Source organism: Motacilla alba, chromosome 13 (genome assembly GCF_015832195.1).
Source record: "Motacilla alba alba isolate MOTALB_02 chromosome 13, Motacilla_alba_V1.0_pri, whole genome shotgun sequence".
NCBI lineage: Eukaryota > Metazoa > Chordata > Aves > Passeriformes > Motacillidae > Motacilla > Motacilla alba.
Window position 1 is genome coordinate 2,076,576 of NC_052028.1, and position 20,613 is coordinate 2,097,188.

A 20,613-nucleotide genomic window follows, 5' to 3' on the forward strand; every position below is an offset into this window, starting at 1 on the left:
CGACTGAGCCGCTCCGCAGCGGGCGGGGCTGCGGCGCTCCGAGCTCCCTCTCGCTCCTCTCGGTCAACAGCGGCGCCCGCAGCCTCCTCCCGGCACTGCAGGCACCGAGCGCTGCCCGCCGCTGCCCGCCCTGCCTTGCTCCGCACAGGCGACAGTCGCCACGGACATGTCGCTTTTCGTCCAGCGCCGATCTCCTGCCTCCGCATTTCTCCAGCCGCTCTCTGCTTTCATCCTCCAGGCTATCACCTTCGGGAGGGCGGCAGAGGCATTCCGTGGGCGGGGTTCCTCAACCGCACGGGAAACTCATCAGTTATTAATGTCATTATATCTAAAATAAAACTCTTTTTTCGAACTTTATCCTATAATTTATTGCTAGTCGTATCATTTTTTAAAAAGCGTCTTCAGCAAGAGGTTCTGAGAGAGAAAACGGGAAGAGATCATATCCCAAATAAACAGATACCAGTTCTTTAACACAAGCGGGATGAGGGCAATTGCATACTTCTTGAAGTCAGGGAGCCAATTGTTACAGAATTGAATTACGGGTAAAAATAATGATGCAGCTGAAACTCTCAAAAGAAAGTTTCAGGACTTCAAATATTTATAATCTTCTCCAACGATACAACTAGTTCACCTTAGTTCATACAGATTTACATTTAATCAAATCACTGCCGGTTTCCTTTTTTCATTAATCATTGTGTGAAGCACTGAAGCTCGTTAGTCAACTACTCATCTAACTATCTCTAATGGACGTTCGTACGTCAGGTGTACAAGTAAATAATTATGGGACCGGAGAACAAAAGTACAACAAGTGAAACTGTGCTGACCACTACTCAATGTGCAAATGGGCTTGATTCAAGCGCCTAAACCCTCCTCTGGCCAATCCCCCTGATATGGCATCCCTTCATATCTCAGAGGTCTATCCTAGTAAACAGAAATGCAAACATTTGCTGATCTTGATATATTTGTGATCTACTAAAATACCCAACGTTTATGTGAAAAAATGATAGAAAAAAAAATCTCTGAAACAGAAATCTTTCAACACTCTCACCAGTGTACGAAATAAAGATCATGAAGAGCAAAAGAGATCGAACTGCCTCAGCCAGGACACATAAAAGAAGCCATCAAGCCTCACTACTGCATTTCCTCCCGACAATCTCTTTTGTCACTCAGGATGAAGAACAGAACTTTCCATATTCGTTTTCTTGCTAAATATAACAGGGACAAAACAATTTTAAAGAACGGGTTACGGTAAAGCTATACACGAGCTCGAAGCACACCCTTTCTGAACAAATCAATCAGGAAGGAAATATCTCCAACACTATATGTCAGTGCTTTCTATTTTTCCTTTTTCGTCCATTCCGTCATGCAGAATCTGCCATTCTCCTTCCACAGAACACCAATCTGCTTTCAATGTTGCTAACACATTCTAGATTACAGAGCTGGAGTGCTGAAGACAAAACCTCGAGCCTGAAGCTGAACCTGTGACCAAGGAAGAACCAAGTGCTTCCTGCTCTCAGTGAACGGGGGATAGCCGTTCCTTACTTCAGTCCGTCACGGAGACAGGACTGTGCAACTGACGAAAACACGACCCCGAGAAACATGGAGGAACGCTGAGAAACGCCGCTACGAGCCGAAAGGAGAGCAATAATCAAAGCCTGTCACGTGAAGCTGTGACCGAGATAAAATTCAAAACTTCCGCTGCTACGTGGGGATACAGATGACGAATCCCCACTGACACCGCGCAGAGAATACCCGGGGAAAACAAAGACGATTCGGAAACTTTTAAAACCAGAAGAAGCGAACTCTTTACAGACCTGCGGTGCATCCGGGTCGGCCGGCGGCTCTCCCACAAGAAGGTTACTGCTCGGGCTCGGCTTGTGGCAGGAATCCCCGCCCAGAAGCTCCTCCGCCGACAGGATGGGCACCGGCGGCGGCGGCGGCCAAGCGGCCTCGGGCGGGGCGCGGGCCGGCGGCGCCACGCACAGGTTGTAGGAGTAGGGCAAGGTGCCCTCGCAGAAGTCGGCCGGGAAGGCGGCGCCGGCCAGCGAGAAGCGCTGCGCGCCCAGGCAGCGCAGCACGGCGGGCGGCCCGGCCCGGCGCAGCCGCGCCAGCACGGCCAGCGCCACGCTCAGCACCAAGAGCGCCGACAGCAGCGCCAGCGCCAGCACCAGGTAGAACTGCAGCTCGGCCGCCGCCGCCGCCTCGGCGCCCGCCGGCCGCTCGCTCAGCTCCGGCAGCGCCTCCTGCAAGCTCTCGGCCAGCACCACGTGCAGCGTGGCCGTGGCCGACAGCGCCGGCTGCCCGTGGTCCTTCACCACGGCCACCACACGCTGCTTGGCCGCGTCCCGCTCGGACACGGCGCGCGCCGTGCGCACCTCGCCGCTGTGCAGCCCCACGCGGAACAGCGCCGGCTCCGACGCCGCCACCAGCTCGTACGACAGCCACGCGTTGCGCCCCGCGTCCGCGTCCACCGCCACCACCTTGGCCACCAGGTAGCCGGCCTCGGCCGAGCGCGGCACCACCTCGAAAGGCGCCGCCGCCCCTCCCGCCGCCGCCTCTCCCGCCGCCGCCGGCCACAGCACCCTGGGCGCGTTGTCGTTGCGGTCCAGCACGAAGACGCGCACCGTGGCCGTGGAGCTGCGCGCCGGCGAGCCGCCGTCCTGCGCCCGCACGGCCACCGCGAACTCGCGGCACCGCTCGTAGTCCAAGGAGCGCTGCGCGTACAGCGCGCCGCTCCGCGCCTCCACCGACACGAGCGGCGCCGCGCCCGCCGCGCCCGCGCTGCCGCCCGCCAGCCAGTAGCTCACGCGCCCGTTGGCGCCCGCGTCCGCGTCCCGCGCCTGCACGCGCAGCACCAGCGCGCCCGCCGCGTTGTTCTCCGCCACGTACGCGCTGTACGCCGCCTCCTCGAACACCGGCGCGTTGTCGTTCACGTCCGACACCTCCAGCACCAGCTCCCTGCTGCTCCGCAGCGCCGGCCTGCCCCGGTCCCGGGCCACCACCGTCACGCGGTGCTCGCACGCCTGCTCGCGGTCCAGCGCGCTCGCCGTCACCACCTTGTACGAGCCGCCCGACGACGCCACCAGCGACAGCGGCGCCTCGCCCAACAGCTCGCACGACACCTGACCGTTCTCGCCCGAATCAGGATCGTTCACGTTCAGCACGGCCACCACGGTGCCCACCGGAGCGTCCTCGGGCACGGGACTCGAGAGTGAAAGAATCGTGATCTCGGGCGCGTTGTCGTTCTCGTCTATGATGTCGATCTGCACCTTGCAGTGTGATACCAAACCCCCGCCATCCCTCGCCTCCAGGCCAAAGACGTATTTGCTCTTCTCCTCGAAATCGAGGGGACCCGCCGTCCTCACCGCCCCAGTTTCCCGTTCGACAGTGAACAGCGCACTGATAGCGTCAGGGACATTGCCGAAGGAATAGGACACCTGCCCGTTTGTGCCAGCGTCTGCATCCTTCGCCTGAACCTGCAGTACCAGTGACCCCGCTGGTAAATTCTCTGCCACTCGCGCCTCGTAGACGCTTTTGCTGAACACGGGTGGGTTGTCATTGGCGTCTGTGACGTTGATGAGAACCTGGACAGTCCCGGATCTCGCAGGTTCCCCACCGTCCACTGCCGTCAACACCAGCTCAAAGGAACTCTGCTTCTCCCGGTCCAAGGCTCTGTCCAGCACCAATTCTGGTTGCTTGCCTCCGTCAGGGCTCTCTTTTAAGGCCAGTGAGAAGGACGGGCTGCTGGTTAGTTGGTAAGTCAACAGCGAATTCCTTCCCACATCAGCGTCTCGTGCCGTCTCCAGTGGAAAACGAGCACCGGGAAGCGTCAATTCTGTGATTTCCAGTTCCAGAGCAGCCTTGCTGAAGACCGGGGAATTGTCATTCACATCCTCAATAGCCACGTCGACGTGGAAGACGTTCAGCGGGTTGTGCACCAGCGCCTCGAAGCTGACGGAGCAGGTCGCCGAGTCGCCGCACATCTCCTCCCGGTCCAGCCTCTCGTTCACGTACAGGTTCCCGTTCTCCTCATTCACCGTGAAGTATTTCAGCTGCTTCTTGCCGGCAGACGCCACCTGCAGCTTGCGCGCCGGCAGCTCGTCGGCGCTGAGCCCCAGGTCCCGCGCCAGCGGCCCCACGAGCGAGCCTCTGCCCAGCTCCTCGGCGATGGCGTAGCGGACCCGCTCGGCCGCCGCCCGGCAGCACACGCACAGCAGCACCGCGGCCAGCAGCGCTCGCCCGCCGCCCGGCCCGCGCCTCTGCCGCCGCCTCCCCGCCATTCTCCGCCCGCCGCGCTCGCCGCGCTCCTGCCTCCTGCCGCCGCCCCGCCGCCCTTCCAGCCGCTCTCGCCGCCCGCCGCCGACACCGCCGAAAGGCACCGAGCTCGGCGCGCCGCCTCTCGCCGCCTCTCGCCGCCGCTGCTGCGGCCGCTGCCGCTGCCGCTGTGGCCGGCGCCGGGCGAGCGAGCAGCCTGCGGGGGCAGGACGCTGCGGCGGCGGCGGCGGCGGCTCCAGCGCCGCTCGGCGGCGGCCAACAGCGACACCCGGAGGCGCCGCCGCGCCGCTGCAGCCGCCCGATGGCCGCGCTCGGCGGGGCCCGGCTTTGGGCGCGGCTCAGCGGCTGCACCGGCCCCGGCGCCGCTCCCCGCTGCCAAACGCCCGCGCAGAAGCTCTGTCCTTATGCGACACCGAAGGAGATAAAATCTGAGAAGGCGATTTTGGTACTTTTAGATCATCTCCCTTTGCCGCAGTGAATAACCAGAAGCAAATATTTATGGCAGAGTAATAAAGTCACCTACTGTTATTAAAATGAAGGTACAACTATTAGAAAAAGATGCGACAGTACCGGTGGGGAAGACTTTAAAAGCTCTTTAGTACTCTGGGATATTTCTATTAGTTATAATAATCGGGAAAAATACCTAGAAGGGAATAGTTGCAGTAGTGTGGAATAGTCAATAATATTCAGATCACATGGAAGGAAAAGTCATTTCCATCTTGTCATGGTTTGGGTGTGAAGGAATCTTCATGGTCAGGTAGTCCACACCTCACTACTCGGGTTTCTCAAAGCCCTGAACTCTTTCAAACAGGGTATATCAATATCTTCTCTGGGGAACACGTTCCTATTTCTCACCACCCTCAATGAAAAACATGATACCAGGCTAAACCCACCTCCTCTCAGATTCAAACCAGTGACCTTATCCTATCAAGATGGGCCCTATCAGAAGTCTCTCTCCAGAACTCTTTTTCTCATTCTACATAGTAAACATCACAGTAAGTTCTTCCCAGCACCTTTTCCCCTCAGGCTGAAGGGCTTCCCTCTGCCCATCTGTGTGGCAGAGATGTTCCATCCCTTTGACACGTTCTGGTGTCCTTCTCTGGACATACTCTGACAGGTCTCACAATAGCACAGTGAAGACAGAAAATCACAGAATCACAGAAGGATAAGGCTGGAGGGACCTTCAGGGTCATCGAGTCCAACCCATGCCCTAACGCCTCAACTAAACCAGAGCACCCAGTGCCACATCCAGTCTTGTTTTAAACACATCCAGGGATGGTGACTGCACCACCTCCACAGGCAGACACCTCCGGTACTTGATCATTCTTTACATTAAAAACTTCCTTGCTAACATCCAGCCTGTATTTCCCTTGGCTCAGCTTAAGACTCTCTTGCTTGTTCTGTCAGCTGCTGCTCCCTTGTCCTGCTGGCCCCACTCTTTGTTACGCAGCCCAGAATGGGACTGACTTCCTGGCCTGCAAGAACTCCCTGCCAGCTCATATCCCATTTGTCACCCACCAGGACCCCGAGTCCTCCTCCTCAGGGCAGCTCTCCATCCCCCAAGTTTGTACTGCAAGGGGATTGCCCTGACCCAGGAGCATGATTCTGCACTCCACCTTGTTGAACTTAATGAGGCTGACATGAGTCCACTCCTCCAGACTGCCCAGGTCCCTGCGGATGACATCCCATCCTTCTGCTCAAGCTGCGGCACCACTGAGCTTGGTGCCAGCTGCAAAGCTGTAGAGAGCACCCTCACCCCAATCAGCCGGGTCACTGATAAAGATACTGAACGTATCGGTCCAAGGACAGGCCCTTGAAGACCCCACCCATGGGGAGTTTCCAGCTGGGCATTGAGATATTTGAGCTCCACCTGCACTTGGACAACAGGAACAGGTGGGACCTTCCATGTGAGATCAGATACCCTGAGGTCACGCTCAAAACAACAAGCAAAGCAAGAGGTACTTCCTGAGCAGAAGCAAAATGATTCGGATGGTACACATCTAATTTCATTTTATGAAGTCATTATCAGCTCTCATGTGTAGTTTTTCCATAATGCGCCCCGTTAACTCCCCTACAAATAAAATTCTCTCAATGTAAACACTTTATAATGGGCCTTGTTTGTATGAGAAGATATGAGAGAGTCCTTTTTAGATTTTTCTTAATTTTCTTCACACCAAAAATCCTGGTTTAGGTGATTGAATACAGTTTTTGCTGCTAAAAAATCCTTGCATCTTCTAAAGCAAAATGCCTTTTCTCCAGAAACAGGCAAAATGAACCATGACTTCCAGAAACAAAGGCCTGAAAGGAAGTGTAATTACACCTGTGAAGATACCGTGTACCATCATGCTCCAGGGACACAGAGATGGATAGAGGAGGATTCTCACAAGCCATCAACAATCACAAGCCATGCTACCCAGACATCCTTGTTCCACCTTCACACGTTCTAATACCTCCTTGTCATTGCCTTTCAAAACAGGGAAATCGGGATCGTAACAGAAATGGCCTTGGCATCAGGCATGAAACCAAACCACTGCTCATCCAGAAACACATTGGCCTATCCATGTTCCTCGTTCCGAGCTTGTCCCTCACCTTCCTCGCTCTGCATTCACAACTTTTAGTTGCACTATGGTCAGTAAACAACAGTTGGCTGGACGGCAGCCACAAGCAGAATAACGTGCAATCCAGTGATATTCTTGGGAAATATAAATGTATCAAAGCCTTTCGACTGGCAGCTGAACACCTCCATGGGTGAACACAGATAAGAACAAGTCCCACCACCTGATAATCTGAACAGATCTCTACTTGCAGGGACTATCAGCCAAACCAAGGCCTACTTGTGGAACATAAGAAACAAGGAAGGAACAGGAAAGCCACAGAAGTTAAGAACCATGGCTTAACAGTTCAGACTTTGTCAAGTGGAGCAGGTACACAAGAAGCATCGTCTACCTTGCAAAAAGTACACAGGAGGATCACTCGGGACTTTACACCAAAGATCACAGGCATGGCTCTCTAAGTTCTTTGGAAAACAAGAAAAGTGCACAGAACCAAAACTATGGGAATAAAAATAGGGGAATTTCAATGTTTATACCAACCTCCCAGACAGTTCAAACTACGCCACAGCAAACTCTTATCTGCCCTGTCTCTGTGTGACACAAAACTTCAGTGTGCTCAAACATCACCCAACAGAGACCACTTTGCAAACAGACACTGTCAAAGACACGTTTCCCACACAACTTCTCCTCATGGAGAATAAGGATCACAGCCCAGATCCACACAGGTGAACTTCTCTGCTCACACTCATCTCAAGCAATGTTCAACATTCAAGACCCCAAATCAGAATTTCCTATCAAAACTATCCTCCCGTGCCCACATTCTCCACACACAAACAGTTTAAATCCTAACAAAATGTCAGCAGTTACTTCAGACGAGCAAGATCCATCAGAAACCTCTGAAGGCTGGTCAAGGCTGCGGAAAGCTCAGTACACCTAAGACAAGATTTTACCTCACAGTCTTACAAGGATGTACACCTGGAAAAGGGACACTTCTTAGACACAGAATCTCTGAGGCATGTTTGCATTTCCATGGGTGTGTCTGCAGACAAGTTCATCATCTCTGTATCATTCTGGGGTACAGGAGAAGGGGAATTCCCTCAGTCACACAGGCCTTGGCACTAGGATTGCTGTGAAAGCACACCAAGCCAAGCGGAGCATGCGAGCCCCTCCTTTCCTGCTCTGAGGCCAATCTCTCACTGATCTTCCACTGACTTCTCACCATGAATATTTGTCAAGAAAGAGTATTTCTCAGAGCGATGTTCTGCAGATAAACATCCATGAAAGTCTTTTACTTTAGATCTGAAAACATGAAAAGCACATACAGGTCAAACAGACAACTCCACCAGATGTCATCTTCCACACACTCTCAGAGACAAAGGCCCACCTTTAGCTCACTACAACGAATTAACGCATGCACAGTGGAAGGGATCATCCCCATACAGCTCTAGATTATGGCCCTCAGAGTAGCTACATAACTCCAGCATTTATTAAGGATTTAGTGAAGTGTTTGATCTTCCCCAATATTCCATTATGGTACGTGTTACACATTTAGGCTGTTAGTTAAGATTGATGAAAAGATGCAAACGCACAGGGAGAACCTCCCAGGGCTCCCTGTACAGGTGGAATAAGATGTCATCCAGCTCAACACTTTGGGATGATCAAACTCACATTGCATGGTGCTGCAACCAGGCCCTGGTCAGGGAAAAGAGCAAACCATATTTCCTGTGTCTTTCAAGAGACCTTCACACACAGCTCCCAGGACTCTTATCTCCAGCCCTCTCAACTTGCATAGGGTCCTCTGAACTTCAGAAACTGCAAGAACATGTAATAAAAATCCCAGATGCACTGAAAATAAATCCGGTACTGTGCACCAAGATCAGGCCATGGATATTCACCAGGAGAGGAAGTACCTCCCTCAGCAAGCTTCAATGCCTTAGTATTTCAGTAGCAGGTACTCAAGCAAGGTGTCTAGCTGGTAAAAAGTCAAGAGAACATTCACTCTGGATGTCACACAAAAGACCACCACCACTGCTTCCCTGTGGAATTTCTTTGGACAATAGAAGAAGGGGAAATAAACATAACCACTACTGTAGGCCTCGTTCAAAAGCTAAGACAAACTGAACTTGTACATCACCTTTACATATTTCAGTTATTTCTAATCACACCAGAGCACATGTTTTTAGTTGCTCTATCTTCATGAGACACCGTGAGAGAAAAGTGGCACACAGAAATCCTCTTGACTGAGAACAAGGATCACAACATGCATGCAAAATTATAAGTTTGGTAAACACTGCTAAAATTCCATGTAAGAATTTCAAAATGTCCTGAACTGATTAGGCAATACGCACATCTGATTAAAACCAGTCATCAGAGTCGCAGCTCAGAGACGCCATCATCCTACTTCAGCATCCTGTGTGACTTGGAAGACAGATTACTCTCAAACCTTGACATTCCCTGCGTGCTGACACTCAATAACCGCCACTGACAGGAAATATCAACTCCAAGGCAGCAGACTGATGACACAGAGGGGAAGACTGTATGAAACGGGTAAGGTGACAAAACCAGAAAGGACCCGGCAGAAGAAAAAAATCAAAGACACGAAAAAATGACGCAGCCAGGAGCAGCATCACTTCTATCTCTTCCAAGAACTGACTACACGTACACCACCCAGTAGCAAGACGAACTAAAGCAACGCTGAGCGAAATTTTGCCTTCGGGCAAGAGTAACTCACCGGGAGAGAGGCGGAATCCGCGGGAGGAGCGCCGGCAGGGTCCTCGTCCCCGAGCAGCGGCGCGGGCTCGTCGGGCGGCGGCCGGGCCGGGAGGGTGTCGCAGCAGGCGGCGGCCGAGAGGCGCAGCTGGCTCTTGCGCGAGTCGGCCGTGAGCGACACGTCGTGCGAGTAGGACTGCAGGAAGGCGCGCACGCCGTCGATGCCCACGAAGTGCGACACGGGCACGCCGCGCAAGGCGCCGCCGTCCGGCGGCAGCAGCTGGCGGCGGTGGCAGCGGCGCAGGCGCAGCGCCAGCAGCAGCAGCAGGAAGGCCACGAAGAGGCACGACACGGCGGCCACGGCCAGCACGAGCCAGCGCGTCAGGCTGGCGGCCGGCTCGCCCGGCGCCGCCGCCTCGTCGGCCGCGCTGCCCAGCTCGGCCAGCAGCTCGGCCACGCTCTCGGCCAGCACCACGCTCAGCGTGGCCGTGGCCGACAGCGCCGGCCGCCCGTGGTCCCGCACCAGCACCACCAGGCTGTGGCGCGCCGCGTCGCGGGCCAGCGGCGAGCGCGCCGTGCGCACCTCGCCGCTGTGCAGCCCCACGCGGAACAGCCCCGGCTCCGTGGCCTTGGCCAGCTCGTAGGACAGCCACGCGTTCTGCCCCGCGTCCGCGTCCACCGCCACCACCTTGGCCACCAGCGCGCCGGCCTCCGAGCGCCGCGGCGCCAGCTCCACGCCCGACCACGCGGCGCCCGAGCCCAGCGCCGCGGCCGCCGGCGGGTACAGCACCTGCGGCGCGTTGTCGTTCTCGTCCAGCACCTCCAGCCGCACCGACACGTTGCTGCCGAGCGCCGGCGCGCCGCCGTCCTCCGCACGCACCCACAGCTGCAGCTCGCGCAGCTGCTCGTAGTCCAAGGAGCGCAGCGCGTACAGCGCGCCCGTCTCCGCCTGCACCGACACGTACGACGACAGCGGCGCGCCCCGCACCCGCCCCTCCGCCAGCCGGTAGCGCACGCGCGCGTTCTGCCCCCAGTCCGCGTCCGTGGCGCGCACCGTCAGCACCAGCGCGCCCGCCGCGTTGTTCTCCGCCAGCCGCGCGCTGTAGCGCTCCTCCGCGAACACCGGCGCGTTGTCGTTCACGTCCAGCACCCGCAGCGCCAGCACCGCGCTGCTCTGCAGCGCCGGCCGCCCGCCGTCGGCCGCCCGCACCGTCACGTTGTACTCCGACACCTGCTCCCGGTCCAGCTCTCCCGCCGTCACCACGCGGTAGTAATCTTCAAAAGACTTCTCCAGCCGGAACGGGACGCCCCCTTCGAGGGAACAGCTCACCTCGCCATTCGCCCCCGAGTCCCGGTCCTGCACGTGCAGCAGGGCTACGACGGTCCCGGACGGCGCATCCTCAGAGATCTCACTCAGCGCCGACGACACGGTGAGTTCGGGAGCGTTGTCGTTCACATCTGTTACGGTAACTACAACTTTGGAAGTGTCGGAAAGGCCTTCCCCATCATGTGCCTGCACTTCTAGTTCATAGAAATTGCCTTCCTCAAAGTCCAGGCTCCGTAACAGGGTGATCGCTCCCGTGTCGTCGTCCAGCTCGAAAATCTGCGAGGCTTTTTCTGTGATTTTCTTTAACGAGTATTTAATATGTCCGTTTAACCCGTCGTCTCTGTCGGAGGCCGTAACGGTGACGAGGACGGAGCCCACAGGCACGTCCTCGGGCACACGCACCGTGTACTCCGCCTGGCTGAACACCGGCGCGTTGTCGTTCGCATCCACCACGGTCACGCGGATCCGAGCCGTGCCCGTCCGGGCCGGATCGCCGCCGTCCATCGCCCGCAGCACCAGCTCGTGAAACGCCGCCTCCTCCCGGTCCAGCGCCTTCGCCAGCACCAGCTCGGGACGCTGATCGCCGCCGGGGCCCGCCTGCACGGCCAGCGAGAAGTGCTCGTCACCGCTCAGCTCGTAGCTCTGCAGGGAATTCCGGCCAGAATCCGAGTCGTGAGCCTCGGCCAGGGGAAACCGCGACCCTGGGGCTGTCATCTCGCTTACTCTCAATTCTTTTTCTGCCTCTCGGAAGCTGGGCGCGTTGTCGTTAATGTCCGTGATTTCCACTTGGATTCCATAAACCTGCATCTGGCCCTCCACTATCAGCTCACAGCGCAGCACGCATTGGTGCATGCTCTCGCACAGCTGCTCTCTGTCGATCCTCTCCGCTGTCACTAAATGTCCCGTCTTCCCGTGCAGAGAGAAGTATTGAGTCCTACCTCTGTCTATGATGTGGACACCGCGGTCTTGGAGCGCTGGCAGCTGCAGCCCCAGGTCCTTGGCCACGTCGCCCACGAAGGAGCCCTTGGGCATCTCCTCGGGCACCGAGTAGCGCAGCTGCCCCCACGCCGCCTCCCACGCTGCCAGCAGCACGGCCCAGAGCAGAGCTCGCTGCCGCCGGCTCCAGCGCCTCCCCGCCGCGCACATCGCCGCCGCGGCACCGCCGGCACCGCAACACCGCCGATCCAATCCCGCTGCCGCTCAATGCTCTCAGCTCCTGCACCGTGCGCAGCTGCCGCTGCCTCCGCCTGGCTGCACAATGGACCGGCACCGCGGGGACGATCGCGGACCGCACGTTCGGACAGGGAACGAGCGAGCGAGCGACTGAGCCGCTCCGCAGCGGGCGGGGCTGCGGCGCTCCGAGCTCCCTCTCGCTCCTCTCGGTCAACAGCGGCGCCCGCAGCCTCCTCCCGGCACTGCAGGCACCGAGCGCTGCCCGGCGCTGCCCGCCCTGCCTTGCTCCGCACAGGCGACAGGCGCCACGGACATGTCGCTTTTCGTCCAGCGCCGATCTCCTGCCTCCGCATTTCTCCAGCCGCTCTCTGCTTCCATCCTCCAGGCTATCACCTTCGGGAGGGCGGCAGAGGCATTCCGTGGGCGGGGTTCCTCAACAGCACGGGAAACTCATCTCTTACTTAGGTCATTACATGTAAATTAAAACACATATTTCGTATTTCACCCTGTAGCCTACTGTTACTCTTATCCTTTTTGTTCAAAAGCATCTTCAACAACAGGCTTTCAGAGAGAAAACGGGAAGAGATCACAACCAAAAAATCCAGAGCTGTTAGGTTTATTAACGCGAACGGGTCGGCAGCAATTGCACGCTTCCTGAAGTCAGGGAGCCAATTGTTACAGAATTGAATTACGGGTAAAAATAAAGACGCAGCTGAAACTCTCAAAAGAAAGTTTCAGGACTTCAATTATTTAAAATATTCTCCAACGATACACCTAGTTCACCTTAGTTCATACAGATTTACATTTAATCAAATCACTCCGGTTTCCTTTTTTCATAAATCATTGTGTGAAGCACTGAAGCTCGTTAGTCAACTACTCATCTAACTGTCTCTAATTGACGTTCGTACGATAGGTGTACAAGTAAATAATCATGGGACCGGAGAACAAAAGTACAACACGTGAAACTCGGCTGACCACTACTCAATGTGCAAATGGGCTTGATTCAAGCGCCTAAACCCTCCTCTGGCCAATCTCCCTGATATGGGATCCCTTCATATCTCACATGTCTATCCTAGTAAAGAAAATTGCAAAAATTTACAGTTCTCGATATATTTGAGATCTTCTACAAGCCCCAATATCCATGTAAAAGGACGACAGAAAAATAAAAATCTCTGAATCAGAAATCTTTAGACACTCTCACCACTCTACGAAACAATGATCATGAAAAGCAAAACACAGCGAACTTCCAGCTAGGATACACAGAGGCCACCTAGTCTCACTACTGCATTCCCCCGAAAACGGGCGACACGCTTCTATCAGTTAGAATCGAGAACGGAACTTCCCACGTTCGTTTCCTTTCTAAATCTAAAAGGAAAAAAACAAAGTTTACGAAGGGGGTTGTGTAAAGCTATACACGAGCTCCAAGCACACCCTTTCTGAACAAATCAGTCAGGAAATAAATATCTCCAACACCCCATGTCAGTGCTTTCTTCTTCTATCTTTTTCCTGGACTCCATCATGCAGAATCAGCCATTCTCCTTCCACAGAACACCAATCTGCTTTCATTGTTGCTAACACATTCTAGATTATAGAGCTGGAGTGCTGAAGACAAAACCTCGAGCCTGAAGCTGAACCTGTGACCAAGGAAGAACCAAGTGCTTCCTGCTCTCAGTGAACGGGGGACAGCCGTTCCTTACTTCAGTCCGTCACGGAGACAGGACTATGCAACTGACGAAAACACGACCCCGAGAAACACGGAGGAACGCTGAGAAACGCCGCTACGAGCCGAAAGGAGAGCAATAATCAAAGCCTGTCACGTGAAGTTGTGACCGAGAAAAAATTCAAAACTTCCGCTGCTACGTGGGGATACAGATGACGAGACCACTGACACCGCGCAGAGAATACCCGTGGAAAATAAAGACGATTCGGAAACTTTTAAAACCAGAAGAAGCGAACGCTCTACAGACCTGCGGTGCATCCGGGTCGGCCGGCGGCTCTCCCGTCAGGGCGCTGCTGCTCAGGCTCGGCTTGTCGCAGGCATCCCCCGGCCAGAAGCTCCTCCGCCGACAGGATGGGCACCGGCGGCGGCGGCCAAGCGGCCTCGGGCGGGGCGCGGGCCGGCGGCGCCACGCACAGGTTGTAGGAGTAGGGCAAGGTGCCCTCGCAGAAGTCGGCCGGGAAGGCGGCGCCGGCCAGCGAGAAGCGCTGCGCGCCCAGGCAGCGCAGCACGGCGGGCGGCCCGGCCCGGCGCAGCCGCGCCAGCACGGCCAGCGCCACGCTCAGCACCAAGAGCGCCGACAGCAGCGCCAGCGCCAGCACCAGGTAGAACTGCAGCTCGGCCGCCGCCGCCGCCTCGGCGCCCGCCGGCCGCTCGCTCAGCTCCGGCAGCGCCTCCTGCAAGCTCTCGGCCAGCACCACGTGCAGCGTGGCCGTGGCCGACAGCGCCGGCTGCCCGTGGTCCTTCACCACGGCCACCACACGCTGCTTGGCCGCGTCCCGCTCGGACACGGCGCGCGCCGTGCGCACCTCGCCGCTGTGCAGCCCCACGCGGAACAGCGCCGGCTCCGACGCCGCCACCCAGCTCGTACGACAGCCACGCGTTGCGCCCCGCGTCCGCGTCCACCGCCACTACCTTGGCCACCAGGTAGCCGGCCTCGGCCGAGCGCGGCACCACCTCGAAAGGCGCCGCCGCCGCTCCCGCCGCCCCTCCCGCCGCCTCTCCCGCCGCCGCCGCCGCCGCCGCCGGCCACAGCACCCTGGGCGCGTTGTCGTTGCGGTCCAGCACGAAGACGCGCACCGTGGCCGTGGAGCTGCGCGCCGGCGAGCCGCCGTCCTGCGCCCGCACGGCCACCGCGAACTCGCGGCACCGCTCGTAGTCCAAGGAGCGCTGCGCGTACAGCGCGCCGCTCCGCGCCTCCACCGACACGAGCGGCGCCGCGCCCGCCGCGCCCGCGCTGCCGCCCGCCAGCCAGTAGCTCACGCGCCCGTTGGCGCCCGCGTCCGCGTCCCGCGCCTGCACGCGCAGCACCAGCGCGCCCGCCGCGTTGTTCTCCGCCACGTACGCGCTGTACGCCGCCTCCTCGAACACCGGCGCGTTGTCGTTCACGTCCGACACCTCCAGCACCAGCTCCCTGCTGCTCCGCAGCGCCGGCCTGCCCCGGTCCCGGGCCACCACCGTCACGCGGTGCTCGCACGCCTGCTCGCGGTCCAGCGCGCTCGCCGTCACCACCTTGTACGAGCCGCCCGACGACGCCACCAGCGACAGCGGCGCCTCGCCCGACAGCTCGCACGACACCTGACCGTTCTCGCCCGAGTCCGGGTCGTTCACGTTCAGCAGAGCCACCACGGTGCCGATCGGAGCGTCCTCGGGCACGGGACTCGAGAGTGAAAGAATCGTGATCTCCGGGGCGTTGTCGTTCTCGTCCGTGATATCGATCTGAACTTCGCAGTGATCAGTGAGCCCCCCACCGTCCCTCGCCTCCAGCCGAAAGCTGTATTTACTCTGTTCCTCGAAATCGAGGGGACCCGCCGTCCTCACCTCGCCACTCTCACTGTCAATAGTGAACAGCGAGTGGATGCTTTCCGGGACGTTGCCGAAGGAATAATAGACTCTCCCGTTAGCGCCCGCGTCTGCATCCTTCGCCTGCACCCGCAGCACCAGAGACCCCGCTGGCAGATTCTCTGCCACTCTCGCCTCGTAGACGCTTTTGCTGAACACGGGCGGGTTGTCATTGGCGTCTGTCACATTGATGAGAACCTGCACAGTTCCGGATCTCGCGGGGTCCCCACCGTCCACTGCCGTCAGCACCAGCTCAAAGGAACTCTGCTTCTCTCGGTCCAATGCACTCTCCAATACTAATTCCGGCTGCTTCTTTCCACCTGGGCTCTCCTTCATTGCCAAAGTGAAGGACGGGTTGCTGGAGAGTTCGTAAGTCAGTAGAGAGTTGCTGCCCATGTCCGAATCGCGGGCCATTTCCAAGGGAAAACGAGCACCAGGAGGGATCAATTCACCAATCTCGAGGTCCAGAACAGCTTTGCTGAAGACCGGGGAGTTGTCATTCACGTCCTCGATCGTCACATCGACTTGGAAAATGTTCAGCGGGTTGTGCACCAGCGCCTCGAAGCTGACGGAGCAGGTCGCCGAGTCGCCGCACATCTCCTCCCGGTCCAGCCTCTCGTTCACGTACAGGTTCCCGTTCTCCTCATCCACCCTGAAGTATTTCAGCTGCTTCTTGCCGGCAGACGCCACCTGCAGCTTGCGCGCCGGCAGCTCGTCGGCGCTGAGCCCCAGGTCCCGCGCCAGCGGCCCCACGAGCGAGCCTCTGCCCAGCTCCTCGGCGATGGCGTAGCGGACCCGCTCGGCCGCCGCCCGGCAGCACACGCACAGCAGCACCGCGGCCAGCAGCGCTCGCCCGCCGCCCGGCCCGCGCCTCTGCCGCCGCCTCCCCGCCATTCTCTGCCGCCGCGCTCGCCGCGCTCCTGCCTCCTGCCGCCGCCCCGCCGCCCTTCCAGCCGCTCTCGCCGCCCGCGGCCGACACCGCCGAAAGGCACCGAGCTCGGCGCGCCGCCTCTCGCCGCCTCTCGCCGCCGCTGCTGCTGCCGCTGCCGCTGTGGCCGGCGCCGGGCGAGCGAGCAGCCTGCGGGGGCAGGACGCTGCGGCGGCGGCGGCGGCGGCTCCAGCGCCGCTCGGCGGCGGCCAACAGCGACACCCGGAGGCGCCGCCGCGCCGCTGCAGCCGCCCGATGGCCGCGCTCGGCGGGGCCCGGCTTTGGGCGCGGCTCAGCGGCTGCACCGGCCCCGGGGCCGCTCCCCCGCTGCCCACCGCCCGCGCAGAAGCTCTGTCCTTATGAGACACCAAAGGAGATGAAATCTGAGAAGGCGATTTCGGTACTTTTAGATCATCTCCCTTTGCCGCAGTGAATACACCAGAAGCAAATATTTATGGCAGAGTAATAAAGTTACGTACTGTTATTAAAATGAAGGTACAACTATTAGAAAAAGAAGCGACAGTACCGGTGGGGAAGACTTTAAAAGCTCTTTAGCACTCTGGGATATGTCTAATTGTTATATTAATCGGGAAAAATACCTAGAAGGGAATAGTTGGAGTAGTGTGGAATAGTCAATAATACTCAGATCACATGGAAGGAAAAGTCATTTCCATCTTGTCATGGTTTGGGTGTGAAGGAATCTTCATGGTCAGGTAGTCCACTCCTCACTACTCGGGTTTCTCAAAGCCCTGAACTCTTTCAAACAGGGTATATCAATATCTTCTCTGGGGAACACGTTCCTATTTCTCACCACCCTCAATGAAAAACATGATACCAGGCTAAACCCACCTCCTCTCAGATTCAAACCAGTGACCTTATCCTAGCAAGATGGGCCCTATCAGAAGTCTCTCTCCAGAACTCTTTTACTCATTCTACATAGTAAACATCACAGTAAGTTCTTCCCAGCACCTTTTCCCCTCAGGCTGAAGGGCTTCCCTCTGCCCATCTGTGTGGCAGAGATGTTCCATCCCTTTGACACGTTCTGGTGTCCTTCTCTGGACATACTCTGACAGGTCTCACAATAGCACAGTGAAGACAGAAAATCACAGAATCACAGAAGGATAAGGCTGGAGGGACCTTCAGGGTCATCGAGTCCAACCCATGCCCTAACACCTCAACTAAACCAGAGCACCCAGTGCTACATCCAGTCTTGTTTTAAACACATCCAGGGATGGTGACTGCACCACCTCCACAGGCAGACACCTCCGGTACTTGATCACTCTTTACATTAAAAACTTCCTTGCTAACATCCAGCCTGTATTTCCCTTGGCTCAGCTTAAGACTCTCTCGCTTGTTCTGTCAGTTGCTGCTCCCTTGTCCTGCTGGCCCCACTCTTTGTTACGCAGCCCAGAATGGGATTGACTTCCTGGCCTGCAAGAACTCCCTGCCAGCTCATATCCCATTTGTCACCCACCAGGACCCCGAGTCCTCCTCCTCAGGGCAGCTCTCCATCCCCCAGGTTTGTACTGCAAGGGGATTGCCCTGACCCAGGAGCATGATTCTGCACTCCACCTTGTTGAACTTAATGAGGCTGACATGAGTCCACTCCTCCAGGCTGTCCAGGCCCCTGCGGATGACATCCCATCCTTCTGCTCAATCTGCGGCACCACTGAGCTTGGTGCCAGCTGCAAAGCTGTAGAGAGCACCCTCACCCCAATCAGCCGGGTCACTGATAAAGATACTGAACGTATCAGTCCAAGGACAGGCCCTTGAAGACCCCACCCATGGGGAGTTTCCAGCTGGGCATTGAGATATTTGAGCTCCACCTGCACTTGGACAACAGGAACAGCTGGGACCTTCCATGTGAGATCAGATACCCTGAGGTCACGCTCAAAACAACAAGCAAAGCAAGAGGTACTTCCTGAGCAGAAGCAAAATGATTCGGATGGTACACATCTAATTTCATTTTATAAAGTCATTATCAGCTCTCATGTAATTTTGTTCCATATTGCGGCCCGTTAACTCCCCTACAAATAAAATTCTCTCAATGTAAACACTTTATAATGGGCCTTGTTTGTATGAGAAGATATGAGAGAGTCCTTTTTAGATTTTTCTTAATTTTCTTCACACCAAAAATCCTGGTTTAGGTGGTTAAATACAGTTTTTGCTGCTAAAAAATCCTTGCATCTTCTAACGCAAAATGCCTTTTCTCCAGAAACAGGCAAAATGAACCATGACTTCCAGAAACAAAGGCCTGAAAGGAAGTGTAATTACACCTGTGAGGATACCGTGTACCATCATGCTCCAGGGACACAGAGATGGATAGAGGAGGATTCTCACAACAATCACAAGCCATGCTACCCAGACATCCTTGTTCCAGCTTCACACGTTCTAATACCTCCTTGCCATTGCCTTTCAAAACAGGGAAATCGGGATCGTAACAGAAATGGCCTTGGCATCAGGCATGAAACCAAACCACTGCTCATCCAGAAACACATTGGCCCATCCATGTTCCTCGTTCCGAGCTTGTCCCTCACCTTCCTCGCTCTGCATTCACAACTTTTAGTTGCACTATGGCCAGTAAACAACAGTTGGCTGGACGGCAGCCACAAGCAGAATAACGTGCAATCCAGTGATATTCTTGGGAAATATAAATGTATCAAAGCCTTTCGACTGGCAGCTGAACACCTCCATGGGTGAACATAGATAAGAACAAGTCCCACCACCTGATAATCTGAACAGATCTCTACTTGCAGGGACTATCAGCCAAACCAAGGCCTACTTGTGGAACATAAGAAACAAGGAAGGAACAGGAAAGCCACAGAAGTTAAGAACCATGGCTTAACAGTTCAGACTTTGTCAGGTGGAGCAGGTACACAAGAAGCATCGTCTACCTTGCAAAAAGTACACAGGAGGATCACTCGGGACTTTACACCAAAGATCACAGGCATGGCTCTCTAAGTCCTTTGGAAAACAAGAAAAGTGCACAGAACCATAACTATGGGAATAAAAATAGGGGAATTTCAATGTTTATACCAACCTCCCAGACAGTTCAAACTACGCCACAGCAAACTCTTATCTGCCCTGTCTCTGTGTGACACAAAACTTCAGTGTGCTCAAACATCACCCAACAGAGACCACTTTGCAAACAGACACTGCCAAAGACACGTTTCCCACACAACTTCTCCTCATGGAGAATAAGGATCACAGCCCAGATCCACACAGGTGAACTTCTCTGCTCACACTCATCTCAAGCAATGTTCAACGTTCAAGACCCCAAATCAGAATTTCCTATCAAAACTATCCTCCCGTGCCCACATTCTCCACACACAAACAGTTTAATCCTAACAAAATGTCAGCAGTTACTTCAGACGAGCAAGATCCATCAGAAACCTCTGAAGGCTGGTCAAGGCTGCGGAAAGCTCAGTGCACCTAAGACAAGATTTTACCTCACAGTCTTACAAGGACGTACACCTGAAAAAGGGACACTTCTTAGACACAGAATCTCTGAGGCATGTTTGCATTTCCACGGGTGTGTCTGCAGACAAGTTCATCATCTCTGTATCATTCTGGGGTACAGGAGAAGGGGAATTCCCTCAGTCACACTGGCCTTGGCACTAGGATTGCTGTGAAAGCACACCAAGCCAAGCGGAGCATGCGAGCCCCTCCTTTCCTGCTCTGAGGCCAATCTCTCACTGATCTTCCACTGACTTCTCACCATGAATATTTGTCAAGAAAGAGTATTTCTCAGAGCGATGTTCTGCAGATAAACATCTATGAAAGTCTTTTTCTTTAGATCTGAAAACATGAAAAGCACATACAGGTCAAACAGACAACTCCACCAGATGTCATCTTCCACACACTCTCAGAGACAAAGGCCCACCTTTAGCTCACTACAACGAATTAACGCATGCACAGTGGAAGGGATCATCCCCATACAGCTCTAGATTATGGCCCTCAGAGTAGCTACATAACTCCAGCATTTATTAAGGATTAAGTGAAGTGTTTGATCTTCCCCAATATTCCATTATGGTACGTGTTACACATTTAGGCTGTAAGTTAAGATTGATGAAAAGATGCAAACGCACGG

General features: G+C 55.9%; 2 protein-coding genes across 2 annotated transcripts in view; both read right to left on the reverse strand.

Moving 5' to 3' along the window:
• Positions 1-20,613, reverse strand: part of LOC119706656 (protocadherin gamma-A6-like) — a 206,834-nt gene that overhangs the window by 61,058 nt on the left and 125,163 nt on the right. The window lies entirely within an intron of this gene.
• Positions 64-4,399, reverse strand: LOC119706637 (protocadherin gamma-B5-like). Its single transcript, XM_038150553.1, has 2 exons — positions 1,815-4,399; positions 64-246 (listed from the first exon to the last, which is right to left on the reverse strand). Exons 1-2 carry the CDS (start codon positions 4,278-4,280, stop codon positions 64-66), a joined length of 2,649 nt encoding a protein of 882 aa, XP_038006481.1. The 5' UTR covers positions 4,281-4,399.

What these genes read in the sequence shown, in the direction of transcription:
- LOC119706637 (XM_038150553.1), bottom strand. Translation starts at nt 4,280, where the DNA reads ATGGCGGGGAGGCGGCGGCAGAGGCGCGGGCCGGGCGGCGGGCGAGCG. An exon ending in CCGACCCGGATGCACCGCAG is followed by an intron (nt 247 to 1,814) that starts GTCTGTAAAGAG and finishes GCCCTCCCGAAG; the next exon opens with GTGATAGCCTGGAGGATGAA.